The sequence below is a fragment of the Struthio camelus genome, chromosome Z, assembly GCF_040807025.1.
Source record: "Struthio camelus isolate bStrCam1 chromosome Z, bStrCam1.hap1, whole genome shotgun sequence".
Taxonomy (NCBI): Eukaryota; Metazoa; Chordata; class Aves; order Struthioniformes; family Struthionidae; genus Struthio; species Struthio camelus.
In genome coordinates this window covers 86,593,587-86,614,544 of record NC_090982.1, presented here as the reverse complement: position 1 = coordinate 86,614,544, position 20,958 = coordinate 86,593,587, and the positions used below count along the sequence as shown (strand labels likewise).

The 20,958-nt window shown below is 45.6% G+C and overlaps 2 protein-coding genes across 16 annotated transcripts in view; both read right to left on the bottom strand.

Moving 5' to 3' along the window:
* Window positions 1–1,372: 1,372 nt before the first annotated feature.
* Window positions 1,373–9,762, bottom strand: LOC104138485 (zinc phosphodiesterase ELAC protein 1). 4 transcript variants are annotated; one of them, XM_068928484.1, is made up of 6 exons: window positions 9,696–9,762; window positions 7,656–7,995; window positions 6,523–6,690; window positions 6,254–6,432; window positions 4,138–4,605; window positions 1,373–3,323 (listed from the first exon to the last, which is right to left on the bottom strand). In XM_068928484.1, exons 4-6 carry the CDS (start codon window positions 6,408–6,410, stop codon window positions 2,854–2,856), a joined length of 1,095 nt encoding a protein of 364 aa, XP_068784585.1. In that variant the 5' UTR covers window positions 6,411–6,432; window positions 6,523–6,690; window positions 7,656–7,995; window positions 9,696–9,762; the 3' UTR covers window positions 1,373–2,853. The 4 variants fall into 4 exon arrangements, with proteins under 4 accessions (XP_068784585.1, XP_009664399.2, XP_009664400.2 ...); XM_009666104.2 differs by lacking the exon at window positions 9,696–9,762 and having other exon boundaries at window positions 7,656–8,400; XM_009666105.2 differs by lacking the exon at window positions 9,696–9,762 and having other exon boundaries at window positions 4,171–4,605; window positions 7,656–8,400.
* A 999-nt stretch (window positions 9,763–10,761) lies between these two features.
* LOC104138486 (NAD-dependent malic enzyme, mitochondrial) overlaps window positions 10,762–20,958 on the bottom strand; it is a 37,515-nt gene continuing 27,318 nt past the window's right edge. For 11 of the 12 annotated variants that reach the window (XM_068927710.1, XM_068927712.1, XM_068927709.1 and 8 more), the window contains 4 exons: window positions 18,343–18,445; window positions 17,633–17,703; window positions 16,812–16,910; window positions 10,762–16,426 (listed from right to left, as the gene is read on the bottom strand). In XM_068927710.1, the coding sequence (XP_068783811.1) occupies window positions 16,277–16,426; window positions 16,812–16,910; window positions 17,633–17,703; window positions 18,343–18,445 (423 nt within the window). In that variant the 3' untranslated portion in view covers window positions 10,762–16,276. The remainder of the gene's footprint in view (window positions 16,427–16,811; window positions 16,911–17,632; window positions 17,704–18,342; window positions 18,446–20,958) is intronic. The other variant, XR_692928.2, reaches the window with a different exon arrangement.

The following is a 20,958-nucleotide window of genomic DNA, read 5'->3' as shown; positions in this document are numbered from 1 at the left end:
CACTAATGTCAGCTCTCTGCAACAGAAGAAAGGACCCAGACCTAATACTTGGAGCAGATCTGGCCTACTGCCTCAATTAGATACATTTTTCTCCTTGCTCTTATTATCCAAAAGAAAATTGCTCTCATCAGAATTTATTTAGGATGTAGTGGTGTGGTACGACTGAGCCAATCTGCTGGCTTGCCTCCTACTCAAAAAAGGGAAGCCCAAAGGCAGCTCTCCAGTTCTGGCCACGCACTTCTGCTCCCTCCTTCATTCAGCTCTTGCACTAGTCACACAGCAAGACAATTCAACTCCATAATCCCGCTGCAAATTAGCCCAGTAGGGAGTTTTCTTCTGAGTTAGCAAGTTGAATTACTGGCTGCTCAGCCAGGCAAGCAGCAGACCTGGCACAGGGCGCCGCACCACGTGGCCACGGAGGGCACTGGGAAGGCAGGGCACGGAGGAACGAGCCTCCTCCCCTCAGCGGCAGCAAACTGGGACATTGGTTCGCCCGTACCACCTATCCGCACCCTCCTTGATTTGAATGGGAATTGAGGATTTTCCTGAATTCACAGCAATTAACCAACCACAGGAATGCCAAACCTTATTTACCTCTAGGATGCATAAACCCTATCCTAAGAGGTAGGATCCAGCACCCAAGGAAGATGAGCTGTAGCCTTGGTTACATACATTTTAGGCTGCATAGGCTTTTGGACTTTCCTTTGCTATCATTTCCATTCTTCGGTTTTGCCATTTGCACACAGTGTCCAGTGGATCTCTACAAAGCCTTGAAGTTGTTTCCTGAATTTCACATCACAACTGTGAACGGCTTGCAGGTACAAATTTGCAGTTGTTCCAATGCTGACGGACAGGCAGCTGAGCAACGCAGCGCTGCTCATGCTCGAGACAGCAAAAGATGTTGTCCTCTCGCTGTAGGAAGGCATACAGTAGCTGAAGACTATTCAGCTTTTGACTACATAAAGCAGAGGGTGATATTAAGCTCTTTGCACCCGCTATTATTGCTAATGTCCAGCATATTATCTTACAAAAGAAAAACAATCTCTGGGTGGAAAGAGCACACTGCTGCAGTCTGCAGACTCCTCTAGCTTTTTTACACCACTTTTTTAAGAGAGAAGTCATAGAGATCAGTGACTTTCTGCTCCAAATGTCATGTTGTTCAAGTCTGCAGCCTTTCCGGTCAGGATCTGCTTTAATTTTTAAAGAAATCAAAGTGTTCCTCCGCAGACCATATACGTGTATTTGAAATACTGTTACAAAACATTAACATTGGTGTAATTCAGTTCGGAGTTAAAGTGGTAGCACTAAGATAAAATAAGTAAGAGCCTGTTAGAAGGGTAAGACTTCCAATTCACTTTGACCAGTTCAGACAAATATTAGGAAATCACACTCCTTTTATTCTTCTTCAAAAATTGCTGCTTCGTTACAGCCACACACACTTTTACTGAAGAGAACGTGAAGAGTACAGTAAATTACACGCAGGATTTAACTTTCTCATTCCACCAGCTCGGTCTGGGTCAAGATTGCCAATGCGTAAGAACAGATAGTGCAAAGTGGTACATCATTTACAATTGAGAGATTTTTAAAGAGCGGCATTGTTTTCACTTTTATAGCTTCATTATTCCAGATTTAAAGCAGGGAGGTAAACGGTAAATTAAAACAAATTCATTTTCCATCTGCATTAGCATCAATTCAACAAAAGCACAAGCATAAGCTCTAGCAGCTGCACTTACACCTGCCAAAGTTTTCAGTGTTTATTAGAAAGCCATGAAGTATTTCAGCTTTCAGGAACCCATGCTAAAGGAAACATATCTAGGACTGACTTTTCAAAAGCACTCATTTAATTTTTGAACAGAAAATTGAGCTAAAATGTGGGAAACTCCAAATTCTAACTAGTTTTGAGGAAGGGGAGAGAGATTTAAAGTTGGCCTGGAGGTCACTTACACTGCACAAATAAAGTCATTGGAGAAATAGATCCAGCTAAACGTAGGTGGAATTCCTCCTGTAGGTGTATTTCTACTAGCAGAAATACGCTCTCATCAGAATAATCTGCCTTTGAAAACACATTTGGAGGAACGCATTAGGAAAGATTACTTTCCATTTGCCTAAAGAGCACCGGAGCATACTTTCAAAACTTCTGTGATGCAGGGAACAGGTATGCAAACCTAGGACTCACACTTTGGAGTTTCAAATGAATCAATTTGTTAAGAGTGACTCACCTCCGACAGGAGGCCTAAACTACAGTTATTTATGTGAAAATTTTATATGCAAAGGGAGTATTTGTAAAAACTCCTCAACTTGAGCATAGCAACACTACCAGTTGCAAATATTTGGCAGAGTTATAAATACTTTATTAGTTTTAGTGTAATAGCCCTCTTACATAGAAATCAGATAAATAGTTACAAAATACTGTATACAAGTTTGAAATAGATGTTGTTCAAAAGCTTGTAACAGGGGCAAGTTATTTTAAATTCTGCTGTAGAATAGAAACCTTCCTGGAGACCGTATCGAGTGGAATAATCCAGTAGTCTGTTCTAGGGATCTTTCTTTAGCGCAAGTGAAATGTCTAGGCTCTGAAGGTTTATGCCTGCACGTTCCGATTTCTGGCCAGCTTAGGTGTCTGCAGCAATCACCGAAGAATTTATCCCGAATTCCAGATTTCTGAGCGTCTTTTTTTCTTTCTGTGCAAAAGTGATGATAACTGTACCTGGTACTCTCTCCATCCTTCTCCAGTTTGCAACTGTTCTCCATGTACCATAGAGCTAATTTGGATACCAGAAACCCTACTGCTAGTTTTAAGTGCCACTGAACACTAGCCTACTTCACATTGTCACGCAGAGCCTGTTAATGCTACTATTTTTGCTTTTTCATTGGAACTTCTATTGTCATAAAATCCTCAGCTAGTGTTACTTCTTGACCATCTAACACTGACTCTGCCTGTCTCTTCAGTTCTGTTATGTCAGTATCTCCTTCACCTATTTGAGCAGTTGGTTTATATCGTTGACTGAAGTGAGTCAAAACGAGTTTCTTAACTTTACACAATTTTGCAAAATCAGATGCCATTTTTGGAGTGCTATGACCATGCTCTCTGGCCTTTTCCTCTTGGCTATCATCCAACGTGGCTTCATGAATCAATATATCTGCTTCATAGCAAAGCTTCATGGCTGCATCTCCAACCACCCCCGAGCAGTCCCCTAAAATGCAAATTTTTCTTCCAGGAATAGGGTCTTCTACGACATCCGAAGGAGAAATAGTTATTCCATTTTCTAGAACAACTGTAATACCATTCTTCAGTTTTCCATATAGAGGACCAGGCTGAACTCCTGGTAAATAAAAGCAAAAGAGTCAGTAAGCGCCAGGATCAATGTCGGGTTTCAAAGATCTTTGAAGAAGAAATACACTACACGTAGAGCTGCCTCACTGAAAAAATAAAACCTCAATAAAAGTAGCAATTGACATTTCCCATTCCTCATACAAATAAAAAGCTTGTAACTTTGACAGAAGGTGCTTTTGAAAAAAGCTACGTTCTCCCTACTAGAGTCAATAAAGTCATGCAAATACACTGCCATACCTTTCTCTGAAAGCCATGTTATGCTTTTTAAACCTTAACTTCTGAACTTGTTTGCTCTTCTCAATAGGAGAGTAGTCTGCAATACTAATTGGCAGTAGCGTGGTGTACCGATTCAAACTGCTGCATTGGTATAACGTATTAAAATGTTTTTACTAGAAAATGGGATTAAAATGAATTATGGAGAGATATACACAGCTCCAATTTACTAGAATACCTAGAAAGGTGGTCAGAAAAAGATTTCTGCTGCTTGTGAACCCAATTTTACTACAATTGCTGAAAACTGGAGTCAATACTCAGCTTGAGCACGTGCATTTGGACATCTGCTGCCTGCTGATCACTTCTCAGCATCTGAAGCTGCAATGTGAACAAGCTGCTCTCAGAACACGCCTTTCCGGTCTAACAAAGGCATCTAACAGTTCCCATCGGTGTAAGAAAGGCAATTAGAGCTCTGATGCAAAGGCAGCAAGAAGCAGTAATACTGTAAAGGCACTCAGGAATAAGTTCCACAGAATACTGATCTCCAGAGCCCTAAAATTAAAGAGGAAAAAATAAGTCAAAGTAGTTACCAAGGTCTTTTAGTTTTTGTACATTGAGTTTACCCGTCCGTGGCTTCTCTTCCACGACAAAGCCAAATGAAGGAATGCGGTGGAAGAGACGAAATGCTTTCACAACGAACTGCTCATCATCAACTAGCAAGTACGAGTTTTCTACAGGATCCAGGTGGAGTATCCTCTGTTGCACCTCCTCTGAAGGTATTTCATCTCTGGTCAGACAAGGAAGTTCTTTAAACTCTTCTGCAGGACACTGGTCCCGTGTAGGTACAAGTTCGTGAACAACGTAAGGAAACAGAAGCTGCGAGTGGGAGAGCTCCATAGTCATCCATATGAAGTTTTGCAGTCCTAATGGTCCATAAATATCAATGGGTGGTTTGTTTGGGTCAGGGCTACTTTGGAGGCTCAGCGTACACAGCAGGCCAGGAAGTCCAAAAAAATGGTCACCATGAAGATGAGTTATGAAAATCTTTGTAATTCTACCTATTGATTAGAACAATAGGAAAAAAAAGAGAGGAACATAAGCGAACACCATGGCAACTCAGGAATTAATCACTTTTTGGCAAAAAGAAGAGAAAGAAACGAAAGGAAGGAGGGAAATGAAAATAAAACCCATGTTTAAGAACTAACTCCCAAACCACTAAGTATTTTTTTCTACCATAGTGATAACTTTCCACACGAGGTTTATTTCGACTTACAAATGATTTGTCAAAAAAGACTGCTGAGACGTAAGTTTTAGCTACTTCTGAGCAAAACGTGCTAACAGCGTGGAACTGGATCAACTGGTGACATCTGCCATATTAAAACGCAAAGCAGTTCTCGAAAGTGGTTGCACTTTGATATATTGCATGGTAACTGTGGACTAATGAGAAACATAAGGTGGAATTTGTGTTGTTTCTAGTTTAATACACTCATTTAATACATGAAATGAGTGTAATTCAAAAAAAAAAAACACACAACAATTTTGATTCAAAGTTCTTTAAAGAGCCAGACCCCCACGGTTCCTACCAAATACATGAAAAATTTCACGTCAAGATTTGAGCTTTGTTTCCAGACTGACTTTGTCTCACTCCAGCTTCAAGGCACTGGACCCTATCCTTGCTATATTAAAAAAGCCCAGAATTTTCTCTTATTAAAGATACGTATGTATTAACCAAGCTGCATCAGGCTCTTCGTTTAACTAATCAAGTTCCTTCTTCCTTGCTATATGGCATTTTCTCCAGCCACTGAGTCTTTTGGTGGCCTTTTCTGCCTTCCTTTCCATAGAAAACATACTCAAACAGAAACGACATCAAAACTAGATACACTGTTCCAGCTGGCAGTCTCACAGTGAGCTAGCCAGCTTGTATTTACCCAGACCACTTCAGGAGCTCCTTTCTACAAAGGGGGCAACCACTACGACTTGCAGTTTCTCTAGTGCTGCAGTTTGTGAACAGAAAGATGTCAGGGAACCAAAGTCATCTTAATCAGCAATTAGGAGCAAGCAAATTTTGTGTGTATGTTACCAATCTCTAACTTCAGAAAAAATTTAGTTCAAGTCAGTACTTCAGTTCATTCACTTTGACATTAAATCCCATGGTAGATTCAGATTTTAAGGGAGCAGGAGGTGGTTTCTATGTTTGCAACCGTTAATTCCATCTTTAAAACTCATCTGTGAAAGTCAGAAGCCTGCTCTTGCCACTGGAGACTGCAAAAGCACAATGGCTGAAAGCAAGTGGGGTTTCCACGTTATTTGCCAAAACGTAAAAGCTAATAGGAATACACACAACTGTATTCAAAAACAAAAGCAAAATATCTATTGACAGGAAGATTCACAGCAGGTATTGACTGGAGCTGTCTTCAGTCAAACACAGAACAATGAAAGTTTAGGTTCGTGGTCTATGTTTGAAATCACAAGGCCTAAAAAATGAATTCAGAAGAGTTTGGCTCTCGAACGCAATTCTCTACCAAAGGGCAAGTAAGGGCTACTGCACAGCAAGTTCAGCAACTGCCACCCACATGCAGCACGTTCCGGTGCTCACGCATGTTTAGCATATACCCAAATAATATAAGCAGGAGGACAAAGTATTTTGTTTAGACCCTCTGCAACTTTTCCCCTCCCCTCATCACAATAACTTGCAAGAACGCTAACCTGCTTTCAGATGGCTTTTCATAAACTGTGTCTGAGTTCCCTCTCCGCAGTCAAAGAGCCAGCACTCCCCTTCTCTGCGAAGCACTAACGCTGACGCGCCCCTCGTTGGAGAGGGGTACGCGGAGCCTGTCCCAAGGAAAGTTATATCCACGGACATCTTAAACCGGTCAGTTTGCCACCTGAAATGGACATTTCAAGTCACTGAAGGTGCTCATTTCTGCTGGGAAAGAAACACACATCTTTGCTTTAAGAGCTGGTATCCTACTTACTTTAGTGCGAGGATCAAATTCTCCTTCTCTTAAAAAAACCCATTTCCCTGGAGTAGGACTTGACTTCGGGACAACACAATGTTTACACACAGCAGATTTCCTTTTTACGTGGATGGAAGGTTTGAAAACAATACACAGCAAATGTTAGCTGCGGCCTTTGTTCATTACCTAGATATTAAAAACAAACAAAAAAAAATCCTAACCAGCTGAAAAATACGCTAATCTAGTTTTCAAAACTGCTGCTATTTCTTTCTTCTCCACTTCTTTTAACCTTAAATGTTCCTGTTGCCTGGTTGTAGGAGTGTTCCTCCAACCATTTTTCCCTCCCCAAAGGCACGCACTTTCCTCTGAAAAGCCTTTCCAGAATGACTAATATCAAATAGCCCATACCGACATTTAAAAGCCATTAGCGGACTTCAGAAGCAGACAGCCCAGCAGAAGAGAGGGGAAAGATTCACTTCCCTCAAAACAACTTAAGAGACCGCAAAAGGCAACAGCTCACTGATTTACTTTGCCTTGGGAAAGACATCTTTGAGAACAAATGATGTTTCACTCATCAGTGTAAAGTGAAAAATTAAATACTACAAAATCTTTATGTAGCCTAAAGGCTGTGTAATACATCAAGTGACACCTATTGTCACGGAAGGATCTACATAAACAGCTGTCCTACGTGAGCTGTTTATTTATTCACCGTACTGTTTGAGCGCTCTGTTAGAAGCTCGACTAGCTCATGGTTGATTTTTAACTTGTCTTGAGATATACTCGCGTTTTCTTCAGCATTAGTCTTCTGAGACTTAGCTTCTACCTCATTTCCAGGTGCATTCCCACATCATTTTAAACTGCTACCGCAAACGGCCCCAAATACCTTCGAAGGAAAAGAGCTACCGTCTATTCAGGTTCAGTTATTTCTGTAGGAGCTGCCACAACTCTCTGTAGGAGAACAGTCCATTCCCCTGTTACATCCACAGGGATCTCAGAAGCACGTTAAGCTGCAACATGGGGTTACCCTGACTTTGTGGGAGGGGTGGGGGAAGGCAGATGAGAAACATCCATCACATCCCCAAAAGGCAGAAATACACATTTTGCTCGCTTTAAAGAAGAACGTTATTCTCTGCCTAGAAGCGGACTACTACCTTCTAAGGGGAGCAAGAGAAGGAACGGGTTTTGGACCTCCCAGCGTGAATTTGTTCCCCCCTCCAGCAGCAGAGCACGAGTTACAGGTTCACGCTCCAGCAAAGGCAGCGACGCCCAGCTCTCCCAGCGCAGGCTCGAGGCTGAACGGCTTGTAAGAAGATCTCACAGCCGTTTCCACCATACGGGTTCGGAGCCCGCGCCTGGCACCGCCGCCGCCTCAACTTCTTCCTGCAGCCGCCGCGCTCTCCTCGTCCGAAACGAGCTTTTGCAGAACGACTTTCAAACGGGAGGAAGCGACAGGTAGTTGAACGCCAGCCACGGCGAAGGCGACTGGGAGTCCTCCAGAAGCGACGCGACGGGGAAGACAAGTTCTCATTAGGAAATTTGTAAGGCACCCGCCGAGGCCGGCCCGGGCTTTCCTCTCGCGCCGCCGGCGGGGCGTTGCAGATGGAGCCAGAGCCGCGCGCCGCCCGCGCCGCCGGGGCTCAACCCAGGGCCGACGCCAGAAGCTCTGCGACTTCGCCGACTGTTTTCTAGCCACCCTGAGCCGCGCCGAGAGGAAAGGGCCGCTTTCGAGGAGGCCGCAGCGGGCGGCTGCCACGGGTGGGCGCGCGCCGAGCCCCCTGCGCTGCCTCCGTCCACCCCGAGCAGGCCGGCTCCTTCGGCCGACCACCCAACGGTAACCGAGCGGCCCGGGCGGCCTCGCAGCCAGCGCCGCTTCCGCTCCGGCGTGCAGGTGAACGCGTGCCGGCTCCCCTCGACTCCCCCCGGCCTCCCCCAGCTCCTCTCGGCCTCCTCCCGATGTCCTCCCTCTCCCCTCGGCCTCCCCCGGCTCCCCACAGCGTCATCCCTCTCCCCTCGGCCTCTCCTGGCTCCCCCCGGCCTCCTCCCTCTCCCCTTGGCCTCTCCCAGCTGTCCTTGGCCTCCCCTGGCCTCCTCCCTCTCCCCTCGGCCTCCCCGGCTCCCCCCAGCGTCCTCCCTCTCCCCTCGGCCTCCTCCCTCTCCCCTCGACTCCCCCCGGCCTCCCCCCCATGTCCTCCCTCTCCCCTCAGCCTCCCCGGCTCCCCCCGGCCTCCTCCCTCTCTCCTTGGCCTCTCCCAGCTGTCCTTGGCCTCCCCTGGCCTCCTCCCTCTCCCCTCGGCCTCCCCGTCTCCCCCCAGCCTCCTCCCTCTCCCCTCAGCCTCCCCGGCTCCCCCCGGCCTCCTCCCTCTCTCCTTGGCCTCCCCTGGCCTCCTCCCTCTCCCCTCGGCCTCCCCGTCTCCCCCCAGCCTCCTCCCTCTCCCCTCAGCCTCCCCGGCTCCCCCCGGCCTCCTCCCTCTCCCCTTGGCCTCTCCCAGCTGTCCTTGGCCTCCCCTGGCCTCCTCCCTCTCCCCTCGGCCTCCCCGTCTCCCCCCAGCCTCCTCCCTCTCCCCTCAGCCTCCCCGGCTCCCCCCAGCGTCCTCCCTCTCCCCTCGGCCTCCTCCCTCTCCCCTCGACTCCCCCCGGCCTCCCCCAGCTCCCCTCGGCCTCCTCCCGATGTCCTCCCCCTCCCCTCGGCCTCCCCCAGCTCCCCTCGGCCTCCTCCCGATGTCCTCCCCCTCCCCTCGGCCTCCCTCGACTCCCCCCGGCCTCCTCCCTCTCCCCTCGACTCCCCCCGGCCTCCCCCAGCTCCCCTCGGCCTCCCCACGATGTCCTTCCTCTCCCCTCAGCCTCCCCAGCTCCCCCCGGCCTCCTCCCTCTCTCCTTGGCCTCTCCCAGCTGTCCTTGGCCTCCCCGGCCTCCTCCCTCTCCCCTCAGCCTCCCCGGCTCTCCCCTGGTGTCCTCCCTCTCCCCTCAGCCTCCCCCAGCTCCCCCCCCGGCCTCCTCCCTCTCCCCTCGGCCTTTCCCAGCTGTCCTTGGCCTCCCCTGGCCTCCTCCCTCTCCCCTCGACTCCCCCCGGCCTCCTCCCTCTCCCCTTGGCCTCCCCCGGCTCCCCCCGGCCTCCTCCCTCTCCCCTTGGCCTCCTCCCTCTCCCCTCGGCCTCCCCGGCCCCCTCCCGTCTCCCCCCGGCCCGGCCCTACCTCTCCCGGCGGCGGCTGGAGGCGGAGCCGGGGGCGGGTTTGGCGTTTCCTGCTCTGCCCTTCCTCGGCGGGGGGGGGGGGGGTTGGTTGGGGTTGTTTTGGGGGCGGTCCTCTGGTTTTTCGGTCACGCCTCACGGCGCGGAGTCGGGGCCGCAGCCCCCCCCCCAGCCCCGGGCAGGGGCCGGTCTGCCAGGGCCTGAACTGCCTGCGGCCGCTCTCCGCCGCTTCGGGGCGTTTCACTGGGAACGGGCGCGTTCCCGAAACACCAGCAGACCCTCAGCTGCGGCATCCGTTCCTCCCAGTTGGCCTCCGTGTCAACCGCAAGCCAAATACACCCGGGTTTTCTGTCGGGCCCTTTCGGCTCGTGAAAGTCGGGGCCTGTTAAAAACTTGGCGTTGGAAAGATTTCCCAGCTCCGGGCGACGACGGCGGGACGCAGCCGCCCTGGGTGCTCGCGGCTGCAACCAGCTTCGTCTTAGTATTAAGGCACGCATACGCGGTAACATTGACATCCTGAAAAACGAACCAAAAAAACCACCCCCCACCTGCGCCCTGATAACTCGCAGCAAATTTTACTCCCTAACCAAGTCCTTTCCCCTAAATCCCGAGCCTTGATGTTGCAGGATTGGGCAGGCACGACGACCCGAGACGTGCTTTGTCATCGGAGCATCTGTCTCATGAGACGCCGACTGTATTAATCAAGAAACTCGAGGGCAGAGCGCAGCATCCGGGACCCCAGCGTGCCCGGGGGGCGGACAAGCTTCTTCCCCTGTAAGACTCGCTCTCTCCGTCTGGTCAAACGCAGATGACAATACTCAAGTCCCTTTAAGGGGACTAAGGTAAAGTATGGTAAAACAGATGTATTATTTCCAGAAAAACTGTTTTGAGGTAAAATATTAATTGTTTAGCTGAAGGTCTAAGTACCTGTTTTGTTTGTTGATCGCTTACAAGGGACAGAAATCTCTTTTAAGGAAAAAAACGAGGGAAAAAAGTGACTATTGTAGGTAATTTCGTACCAATTCTGTATACACCAAGCATTACTGTTTTAGAATAAATAAAATCAGATGTCATTTAGGCAAAGAGAATGCATTTTACTAAGAAAATAGAAGACCGGAACACACATTCAACGGTTACAATATTATATAAAGGAGAAAAAAAAAAAAAACCCAAACAGTTTACATTTAAATACAAGTTTAGTTTCAGCTGAGCAATGACCCTCCTAGATTAAGTCAACCCTTAGGTAGATTAGACTGGAATTGTCGTCACAAGCATTGCAATACAGAGTTACGTTTACTTGTGTAAGATAGATGTGCTTACGATAAAATGGCAAAATCATCTTTATTTCCTGAAAAACTGACAAACTTGCTATGTTTGCGCAGTCTGAAGAGTATTTTTATTTCCGTTTTTATTAGAAAGGAGCTATTTAAAGGACGGGTAAGTCAAAGCCCGAGGTACTCGGAGGGTTAATGTTCAGTTCAGTCCAGTGCCCATTTTGTGCGCGTGGAATATATATGTGCACTCCCTACAGAGAGCTCTCTCAGCGCTGGCAAGTCAAAAACCTGACCCAAGAGAGGTTTTAATGAGTTCTAGCCATGGTCCGCTACACCACAAGATATCGAATCCCCCACACGTGATCCAGCTGTTAGCACACATCCCTCTGGAGCAGGCGCGAGCAAGCTGCATCGTCACCGAGTGCTGGCGCTTCGGAGAGCGATGACGGGCAGCAGAGGCCTGAAGCGTGCTGAGCTGTCTTCGTGTCTCACTGAGAACATCTGCAGGCTTTCTGATACCATGGTAACATAACATTTCAAGAGTAGGTAGGCAGGTAGGTCAAGGTAGACTCATACAGAATTACACGTCCCTTCACCAGAGGCAACTGAACGGCGTTCATCAAATTCAGCTGCCAAGTGGCTGTAATTAGAGCTTTGTTCTAGATTTTCTCTTTGCTCCAGTATTCAAGATAGTACCAGTCCTTGCATATTATGTACATGTGTTACAAAAGAGGGTAGCAAGCAGTATGCTTTGTAACAGTGAGCATCAGCTTTAAAAAAAAATCCTACAATGACAGTGGTTTTCTTCTTGAATTCAAGAATAGCATTAATAGCCAAGACAGAACTGAAGCCCAAACTGTTTTGTTCTTACAGTCCCTGTCTGAAAGTTGGTAGGTTACTTTATCTAAATCACAGAGACACTAACATCTGCACCTTTAACATCGAGGAAAGCTGGCGCAAGCCCCAAATGAAAGAACACAACTTGAATTTCAATTAAATCCAGAGTGAGCTGAACTAAAATTCATAGTTGTAGCTGTACAACAGTACTGATCCCAATTCTCCTACTGGAGCATTCACTAAACAGGGCTGCTAATGAAAAAAAAATACAAGGTATATTGTCCCTTACTTACAGTTTCTATCAGAAGAACATGACATTGGGTTACGTCACCCCCCTCCTGCAAAACAGCGTGCTGACGAAGACAGTACAGAGAACGCACACACCTACCGCAGGGAAACCTGCTAAACACTGATCTGCATGTAAAGCGTCACTTCACTGTAAGCTTGGAAAACAAACGACGACATCATGAAACATCACCATTAACAAACATATCCAAGAAGAACTTGGGTGGCAAGTCACACTTTTGGTTTCAAATATAACCAGACACTACATTTTAATAATCTTCCTCTACACGTCAGCTGTTGGCACACTGGCATACGCTTCAGGAATACACAAACCTTTGTAACGTCTTTGAACAAGAACACAGGTGTTTCATAAAGTGAGGCTACGCTCCCTTAGCTACTTTTCTTTTTAAAGACCTTCCACTTCTCCTCACGTAGATGTTTCTGTACATATCCTGCTCCTGTTGATTTCACAGGAGCAAGTCTTGGGCCAGTCCTGAAAAAGACTTAAGCATCCTCAGCTCTGCTGACTTTAATGGGAGTTTTTGATGCTTAGTATTTTTCTCTCAAGTGTTCTCTAACTCCAGAATAGAATCTAACAGAAGAGACCTGAAAGACATATTTCTATACCACTCAGAGGGCAAAAGTCACTAGAGCTGCACCACTAGTCATCGTTTAGGCAAAAATTTTCAAAAAATAATATAAGCTTAACTTACACTATGTAGTGTTACAAAACGCATCCTGGTGAAAGCTTTTGGTCTTTGCATGCTGCCTAAGAGAACTTTCTGTACTGATACAGATTAATAAATGCTTTTGATAAAGCCTGCAAAGAAAAAAAAATTCAGATTAAGTAGAATATGAAAAGGGATACTGTGGTTCCTTCCTAAGTGGCAAGACAAACAGTTAATTAATTAGTTAACTGACAATTAACAGTTAGCTAATTGATTCAAAGATTAATTAGATTTGAAGAGTTCATCAAATCTGAAGATCAATCTACTTAAAAGCATTCTGAGAAAGATGGAAGAGTGAAACACTTAGAAGTTTGTGACATGTTACCTGTTGCAAATGGAAAACAATGGCTGTAAGTTGACGGCAAAATCCTACATTGTCTCTATTTCGAGCTATAGATGACCAACAGAGCCTGACTAAACAAAGCACACAGATGTGCGTGCAGATGAAGCCTAGCTGGGACCTCTTAGCTGACATAACTGGGACGGATTAGGGAGACGCAATCAGGACCCCGCTACTCCAGACCTTGGGAACACCTACAGCCGCGCTGGGGGATGACTGTATCGTAACTAGAGCCTCACAGTCAGTTAAAGATGAAAGTAAAAACACGACTAAGTTTTTCCTCACCTGTGCAGTGGGATTTTCATAAAAGTATCTAGTAACGTTTACAGCTAGGAAAATCCCACTATCAGCCAGTTCTGAACAACGCCTCTTGGCCTCCGCACAGAGAAGACAGCAGGCAGCCCACGCCAGGAGGAGAAAGAACTGCTTTTCGCAAAACAGGAGTCTTCCCTGTCCTTGACACAAGCCACTGCCAATTGTCTGTTTGGTAGCTTCCTCTGGGAAACGAAACCACGCTTGCCCAAAGCAAGGCTCCTGTTGTGAGCCGGGAATATTATTTTCCCAAGTACCAGATGTTCTGACACCCTGAGTGCTGTCAGTGCCCACTGTATAAATGATGGCTGCACTCACTGCCTGAAAAAAATCAAGACCGAATAGATGGATGTAGATCTTTATTTTGTAACACCGAGTTATATTTACTGAGCGACTGCCCTGCCTCTGCAGTCGGTCTCAGCCAGGGCACAAGATCAGCGCATGGGATATCTGTTGCTCTTCTACTCAATATTTCGTCAGAAGCAGCGAGGAAGCGCGCGCTGCTGATATGCTTTAGCACAACGATGCAGAACCTCACTGACACGCTACAACAGGCTTTCAGTCCGTGCTTCAGCACGGGTTGAATTTTCAAAAGGTAAAAATAATTTGTACACTAAATAAATAATTTTTCAGTAAGACCACATATTTAAATACACTAAAAACTAAGCATAGCAAAAATAGATGAAAAAAGCATTCTTTGTAAAAACATCGTGTGTGTGTTGGTCTTTTTTTTGTATATATACTTACACAGATAAGTTGCAAACCACATAAATCACACAACTTGGCAATGTAGCATTTAGAGCCTCACCAGACAGCATTTCACCACAGTTTGAATATGGCTTTTTTTCCCTATGTCACTGCTTTCTGTGTTTATATAATCAGTCTTCTTCCCTCGCTTAGGTGAAATCTTCCAAAAGTTTACTGTCCTTTTCCCCTAATACTTCTTTCTATTAAAATCAGGGACTAGGCAATAACCAAGAGACCGCGTCTTTTTAAGGGGTTACAGAGTCTGTATTTCCTGTTCTATTTTGGCCCGATTTTACTTAGTTCTGAAGAGAATGCATTTTCCAATATAAATGAGGGCATGAGACATTTGCTTGCCATGGGTAAATTCTGAGCACGATTTACTTCATCTCTTTGGTTTCTGTCTTCAAGTTTGCCAGTACACCCGTTTTAAATCTACTCCCTCCCCCCCCCCTTTTTTTTTTTTGGTCAGTACAACTTTTTTACATGTATTTATTTTTGTCAAGTTTTTGTCTTTTTGCAACAAAGTACGGGAGGGCACATCATCTCCACTTCTGTTCCACTCTCTGCTCTATTGCTTTTTAGAGAGGCTAGATTTAGAGAAGTCGGAGACAGTAACTACAAAAATTTGTTGTTGCATGCTGATATAAAATAATGGAGGGCAATTCAAAGCAGATGTGAACAAAATGAAAAGGAATGCACATTGTGATATCTGTAGCAAATGTGCAGTACTACCACTGCGAGGAAACAGCAACAAAAATCAAACTAGCAATTTCTGTTTTCTTACAAAATACCTGACAAATTAAGCCTGTAAAGGGAGTGAGGAGGATCAAGTAATCAACTTAAAACTTCTGAGCATTAGATCTTTCACGTCTTACGTTCACTGCGGTCAAACTAAAAGTACGCTGAACTGAAATCCCAAGAAACAGTCAGTCAAACTTCTGTAAACGTGCATGTCAACAGCTGCCTGGAACACTTTCTGGTTTAGCTTCCTCAGCTTGTGGGGAAGGAGTCTTTCGTTCAAAGTGGCAACTAAGTCCACTAAGGAGCCCTTCAAGTCAGTGGTATCACAAAAACATTAAAAACAAGTCCTTTGGTGAAAACAAAGTTATGCAGCTAAAGAGAGAAAACGATCTTGCCAATTTACTTAGAAGAAACAGAACCTGAAAAAAACCAAACAAATGAAACAAAAGTCCTTTGGCACATCACCTTGGAGTCTAACGCAGATCTCTCTCAACAATCCCTCTAAAAGATTTCTGCACGTTACTTCAGGTTCTGCCTTTATACGACGCAATTTCTAATGCAACAGCATAGCTTTGTTTTTTAAAGTCAGTAAGTGATTAATATTATTTTCAGACTTTCCAAGGATACATTGTAACTAGTTCCTATTTTTCCCGATAGGAGATTTCACACAATGATGAAAATTCAGAATACAAATATTGCTGCCGATTCTACATGTGCACACCACACGGCTCTTCAAAGCACTTTCAAAAAAACAGAGCAGCCAATGAAGCAAGGAAGCCTGGACGTGTGCATCTTTAATCATCAGACAACACAGAAAGCCCGCTAGACCGCTAGATTCGTCTTAAGCTGTCCTTATTTTTTCTTGACAAATTCTCTTATGATGTCACAAATAATGCAGTGTGACAACACCAGGAGAATTAGACAGAAGACTGATTATTAAAAGCAGAAATAAATGATTCTGGAAATCAGCAGTGTGGAGAGAGCTATAATTCATTATAGTACGCATGCAGCTAAAACATCATTATTGGAATTCTTTAGTGTGGTGAGGGCTCTAAGCTAGAAACGCAGTATCATTATTTACATTAATTCTGGAGAGCTCTATCAGTTATGTGACAGATGCCATCACCCACACGGTATCATCAGATACTTGGGAAGATGGGGAGAAATCTACGTCAAATGAAAAACAAGGGAGAGGGGGAAAAAGACAACAAAATGAGAGAAAATAAATTACAAGTCTCAAAAGTCACGATTTAAATTGGTCTGAAAAAGGGATCCCTGCAGAGTAGAAGATGCTGCCTGAGGAGTGCTATCTTCTGGTGCATCAGTGTACTTTAGACTCAGGCCAGTCATACACATCTGGCATGAAGGATTCATATTCGTAGGTCCAAACTTTTGATCGAATGTAATGGTTCTTGTCTGCAGGTTCAGGATAGTGGAAAGCCATGTTGTTCGCGTACAAAAATTCCATAACCTGTAAAGTTAAATCACCATGCAGTTTGTGCCTTTCACTACATTCATGTAACATTTGGACTTCCTCTGGAAAAACGTTTAGGACTTCACAGATTGAACACAGGCAAATACCAAAGTCTTTTTACAATTCCTGAATGCCGTATCAGGCATCTGGAAACTTCATTTCAAAAACCAAAGGAGCCTAATTTTGACCAATGATCACTGCCAAACTGAAGAATCCAGCAAAGCCAACGTTTTTATAAGCGTTCCTTATTAATGGCACAAAAACAGGTCTGGGTTTTCTGTGCCTAAGCATCTAGTGTCCAGGTATCATGCTGTGAAACTCATTAAGTAAATATACGCATACAACACTTTTAGTCCAGTCCACTTTTATGCTTCATACTCACCTTGACGGCAATATAAATAGAAACTTCCCTGATATTAGACAGTGGAGGATAAAGTCTTCCTTGCGCAAGTTCTTCATCAGTCAACTGTTCTGTCAAAGCCTGAATTAGAAAAACAAACGAGTTCCTATTTACTGCATCCTGCATGGGATCAATAACGCGCTAAAATGCATGAGAGAAACAAGTTGCAGCATTCTTTACTATCAGAGTTCTCCGAAGCAGTAGAATAAGACACCTCACTTCTCAATGTTCTCAAAGGTCGACACTGCAATCTGTGTCCGTATCAGCAAATTCTGCTTGCGAGCATTTAGCAGAAAGGAGATCCTATTTTTGAGGCTGAGCTACCCGTAACAGTGGAGGTTACAAGAGCACAACACGACTGCAGGGGTGCCCACATACCACTCGATTCAGTGGCTACTCCAATGTTTTTTTAGGAGCTCCTGCTCCAGAGCAGAAAGGCAGTGCAGCTCGGGAGCCCTGGGGCTACGCGTGTCCCTGAGCACCCCGGCCAGCTGCGGGACCCCGAGAGGACAACGAGAAAGAAGGCAGGCAGGCCTCCAGTCCCACGAGGCAGGGAGGCACCTTTACCCATGGACAAATTTCATATTTGGGTATTCAGTTTCTGGATGAAAACATTTTCACAGGAAGCAGACACCTTCCACAATCTTGCTTGACCAAAAAACGTGTTTTCCTGTTGGTTTTATCCCCTCCAAAGGGAATAGGAAATCACATAGTTTTCAGCAAGATTTGAGACATCTCAGAAAACCTGTCATGTCATCCACCTTTGTGTCAGAAGCTACAGCCTACTCTGCTTCCACACTTACCTTAGCAGCCTCTAGGAAAACCTTATCACTAATATGTCGAACACTGCTGAGGATCACAGCGAGAGCCACGCCTACAATAAAATTATTGCCAATTAGGGCCACATCATTTTAAAATACGCAGCCTGCTGCTGAGAAGCTGAAAGTCATCTAGAATGTTATTTTTAAAAGTCTTCCCACAGCTTTCTATGCACGTTCACAAGACGATTACCACGTGTGCCAGTCATTTGCCATAAGAGGTGGCCTTGGACAGGGGGTTAGAGCTTAGGAGTTGGGGGAGGAAAGGGAGAGAAAGGAAAGGGGAAGGCAGGGAAATATCCCTAATACCTCTTTCGTACCCTCACTTGTGCAGATGTAACTCAAAGAGGAGCGTATAGATGCTTACTTTCTCCTTCCCCCCCAAAACAAGCAGAGGAACTCATGCAGCAGGAGCGAGAGACTTCAGTAACACCCTTCTGTTTTCCTAGAAGCATCCAATTGGGTGAGCTCACTGCGCGCATGTCACACACGTAACCCCACGTGCCTGGCACCCACCCTTAACTGATTTTCTTTCATTCGCTCTTCTCACTGACTAAGTCTCATCTGTAGTTAAACTTCTCAGTGCTGCGAACACATCTTTATGCAGCTTCACTAACTGCCTAGTGCAGCAAGAGAGCATGATTAGAGGTGCTAATAGCCTAGTCTTAAAGACTAGCAGAAGAGAATTTTATTACCTGGAAAGATGTAAGCATTGTTCCCCTGGCCCGGTTTGAAGATTCGTCCATCTTTCAAGGTCACCAGGTCGAAGGGACTGCCACTGGCAAACAAGCATCGTCCCTGTGGAGGGGAAAAGAATAACCACGGCTTTTGCCAGTCAGCTCCAAAAGAGCCTGCGTTACGGAGCAATAAAATCATTATGAAACACAGGGATGCCCGAGTCCTACTGCTCCCAGTCAGCTCTGGGACTGATTCAGCAAGGTACCAAAGCGCACAGCCAAACCGCAAAAGGCAAAACGGCCCTACTGAATGCAACTGGACAAAAGCGCATACTGAAATGCCTTGCTGACTCAAATCCCTAGATTCCCCATGTGACAACAACCAAACCCGTGCTTCCCAGTAGAGCACACCACAGCCTGGAAGAGATAAGAAAAGCAGTGAGCACCTCTTCCTCCTGCAAACCTCTGGAAGGCAAAAGAAGAATTGTGCAGCTCTCCAAGGGAATGAAAGACACCTATTTGTTTTAACATCCATTGCTCTTCGAGACAGCAAAGACTTAGGAGGAACTACTTGCATACAAAACAAACTATTATGTGTTAAGTATAAGAGCATTAATCAGGAACCTCAGCCACAAGTCAGGACCCACCACCTTGAGGATTGTACGAGAAGAGCAGAGTAATGGCCACTTCCAAAGGAGACTGAAATATAAGTAAACTAGGAAAGGTCACTTGTTTACTGATGGGGGGGGGGGGGCAAGGAGAAGACTACCGTATCATACTGTCTTTGAGAAATGGGAGCTCTGAGAGGAGCGAATAATGCAATTTCCTTATTGTTCTTTTGAAAATAATTGTTACCAGCAAGAAATATTAAAACCAATCCAGAGTTTTGAATGCGAAATATATCCTCCACCGAAATAACCCTTTCCTCAAGCAACAAAACCCGGTAAGTGAAAAAATTTGACTTTCTCTTGGATAATGAAGATAACATTATTTCAAAATATTTAAGTCTCCCCATGACCACTACACACGAGTAGGGTATACCCAGTACAATAGGTAGTAGTAGAACATATGGATGCGTTTGAGGACAGGATCAAAAGACAATGAATATTAAAACACAGAAAAAGCCCACACTTCCTGCAGGGTGGCAGAGGACACTAAAGCACAGTCATGCCTTTACAGGTGCCATCTAGTGGAAAAACAATAAGCGGTGAAAAGGTCAGTGATGGCTTCTTCATTTCATTAGTCACTTCCCATCTTAGCCAAACCTGGCTCGTCTGAAATCTTAGCTACTTCTGAGGTTGGGAGATGCACAGGGATGACATTTATCACCATTAACTGCCAAACTTTGTTAGTTAAATGACAAAGCAAGCAATGTTGGAGAGGATTTTCTAGGTAACTACTGTAGCTTGAAGGGAAGGATATTATCACATTTTGAAGGGAGAACTGTGGGTAAACTGAGTACATTTGTGTTGTATTGAGCACATTTCAGAGAACTACAGAGCATTATAAAACCAAACATTAGATAGAGAGAAAAGTCTAAAGCGTCAAAGTCATTGGAAAATTTACCAGTAAGACTGGAACAGTTGCACCTTTTCATTTACTGAGCAGGAATATTTGCAACCCAAATGGCCCACACGTACAAACAGCAGTTCACGGAAAATCATGGCTGAAAGGACATACGGACTCAATACAGGAGAAAAAACAAAGAGCCTCTCTCTCCACTGGGCACAAGCTGTTTTAAACAGCATGATTTTTACACAGCTACTTCAGTAAAGATGTTTTACCACACCTGAATCTAACTAGCTCTATCTTGCTTCTGCACCTGATGGTGACAAACACCCTGAAGTATACGTCCTCCTCCTGGAGACTCAACATATAGCGATGGGACGAAGGAAAAGCGAGTTTGTTCCCAGAAAACATTTATTGTTTTGTTGATCTTTTTTTTATAAAAAGACACTGAATGCCTTCTTTGCTTCAGTCTTTACTGCTAAGGCCAGTCCTCAGGAATCTCCCTGGTCTCCAGGGTCAGGGAAAGTCTGGGGAAAGGAAGACTTTCCCTTGGTGGAGAAGGATCAGGTCAGAGGTCATTTAGGCAAACTTGACACCCACAAGTCCATGGGCCCCGATGGGATGCACCCACGAGCGCTGAGGGAGCTGGCAGACATCATTGCTACACCACTCTCCATCATCTTTGAAAGGTCATGGAGAACAGGAGAGGTGCCTGAGGACTGGAAGAAAGCCAGTGTCACTCCAATCTTCAAACAGGGGCAAGGAGGACGACGCAGGAAACTACAGGCCTGTTCAGCCTGCAGTGCCCGTGTACAAGTATCTGAAGGGAAGTTGTCAAGAGGATGGGGCCAGACTCTTCTCAGTGATGCCCAGCAAGAGGACAAGAGGCAACGGGCAGAAACTGAAGCACAGGAAGTTCTGTCTGAACACGAGGGAAAACTTCTTTCCTGTGAGGGTGACAGAGCACTGGACCAGGTTGCCCAGAGAGGTGGTGGAGTCTCCTTCCCTGGAGATATTCAAAAGCCGTCTGGACGCGATCCTGGGCAATGTGCTCTAGGTGACCCTGCTTGAGTAGCGGATTTCACAGAATCACAGAACGGTCGAGGTTGGAAGGGACCTCTGGAG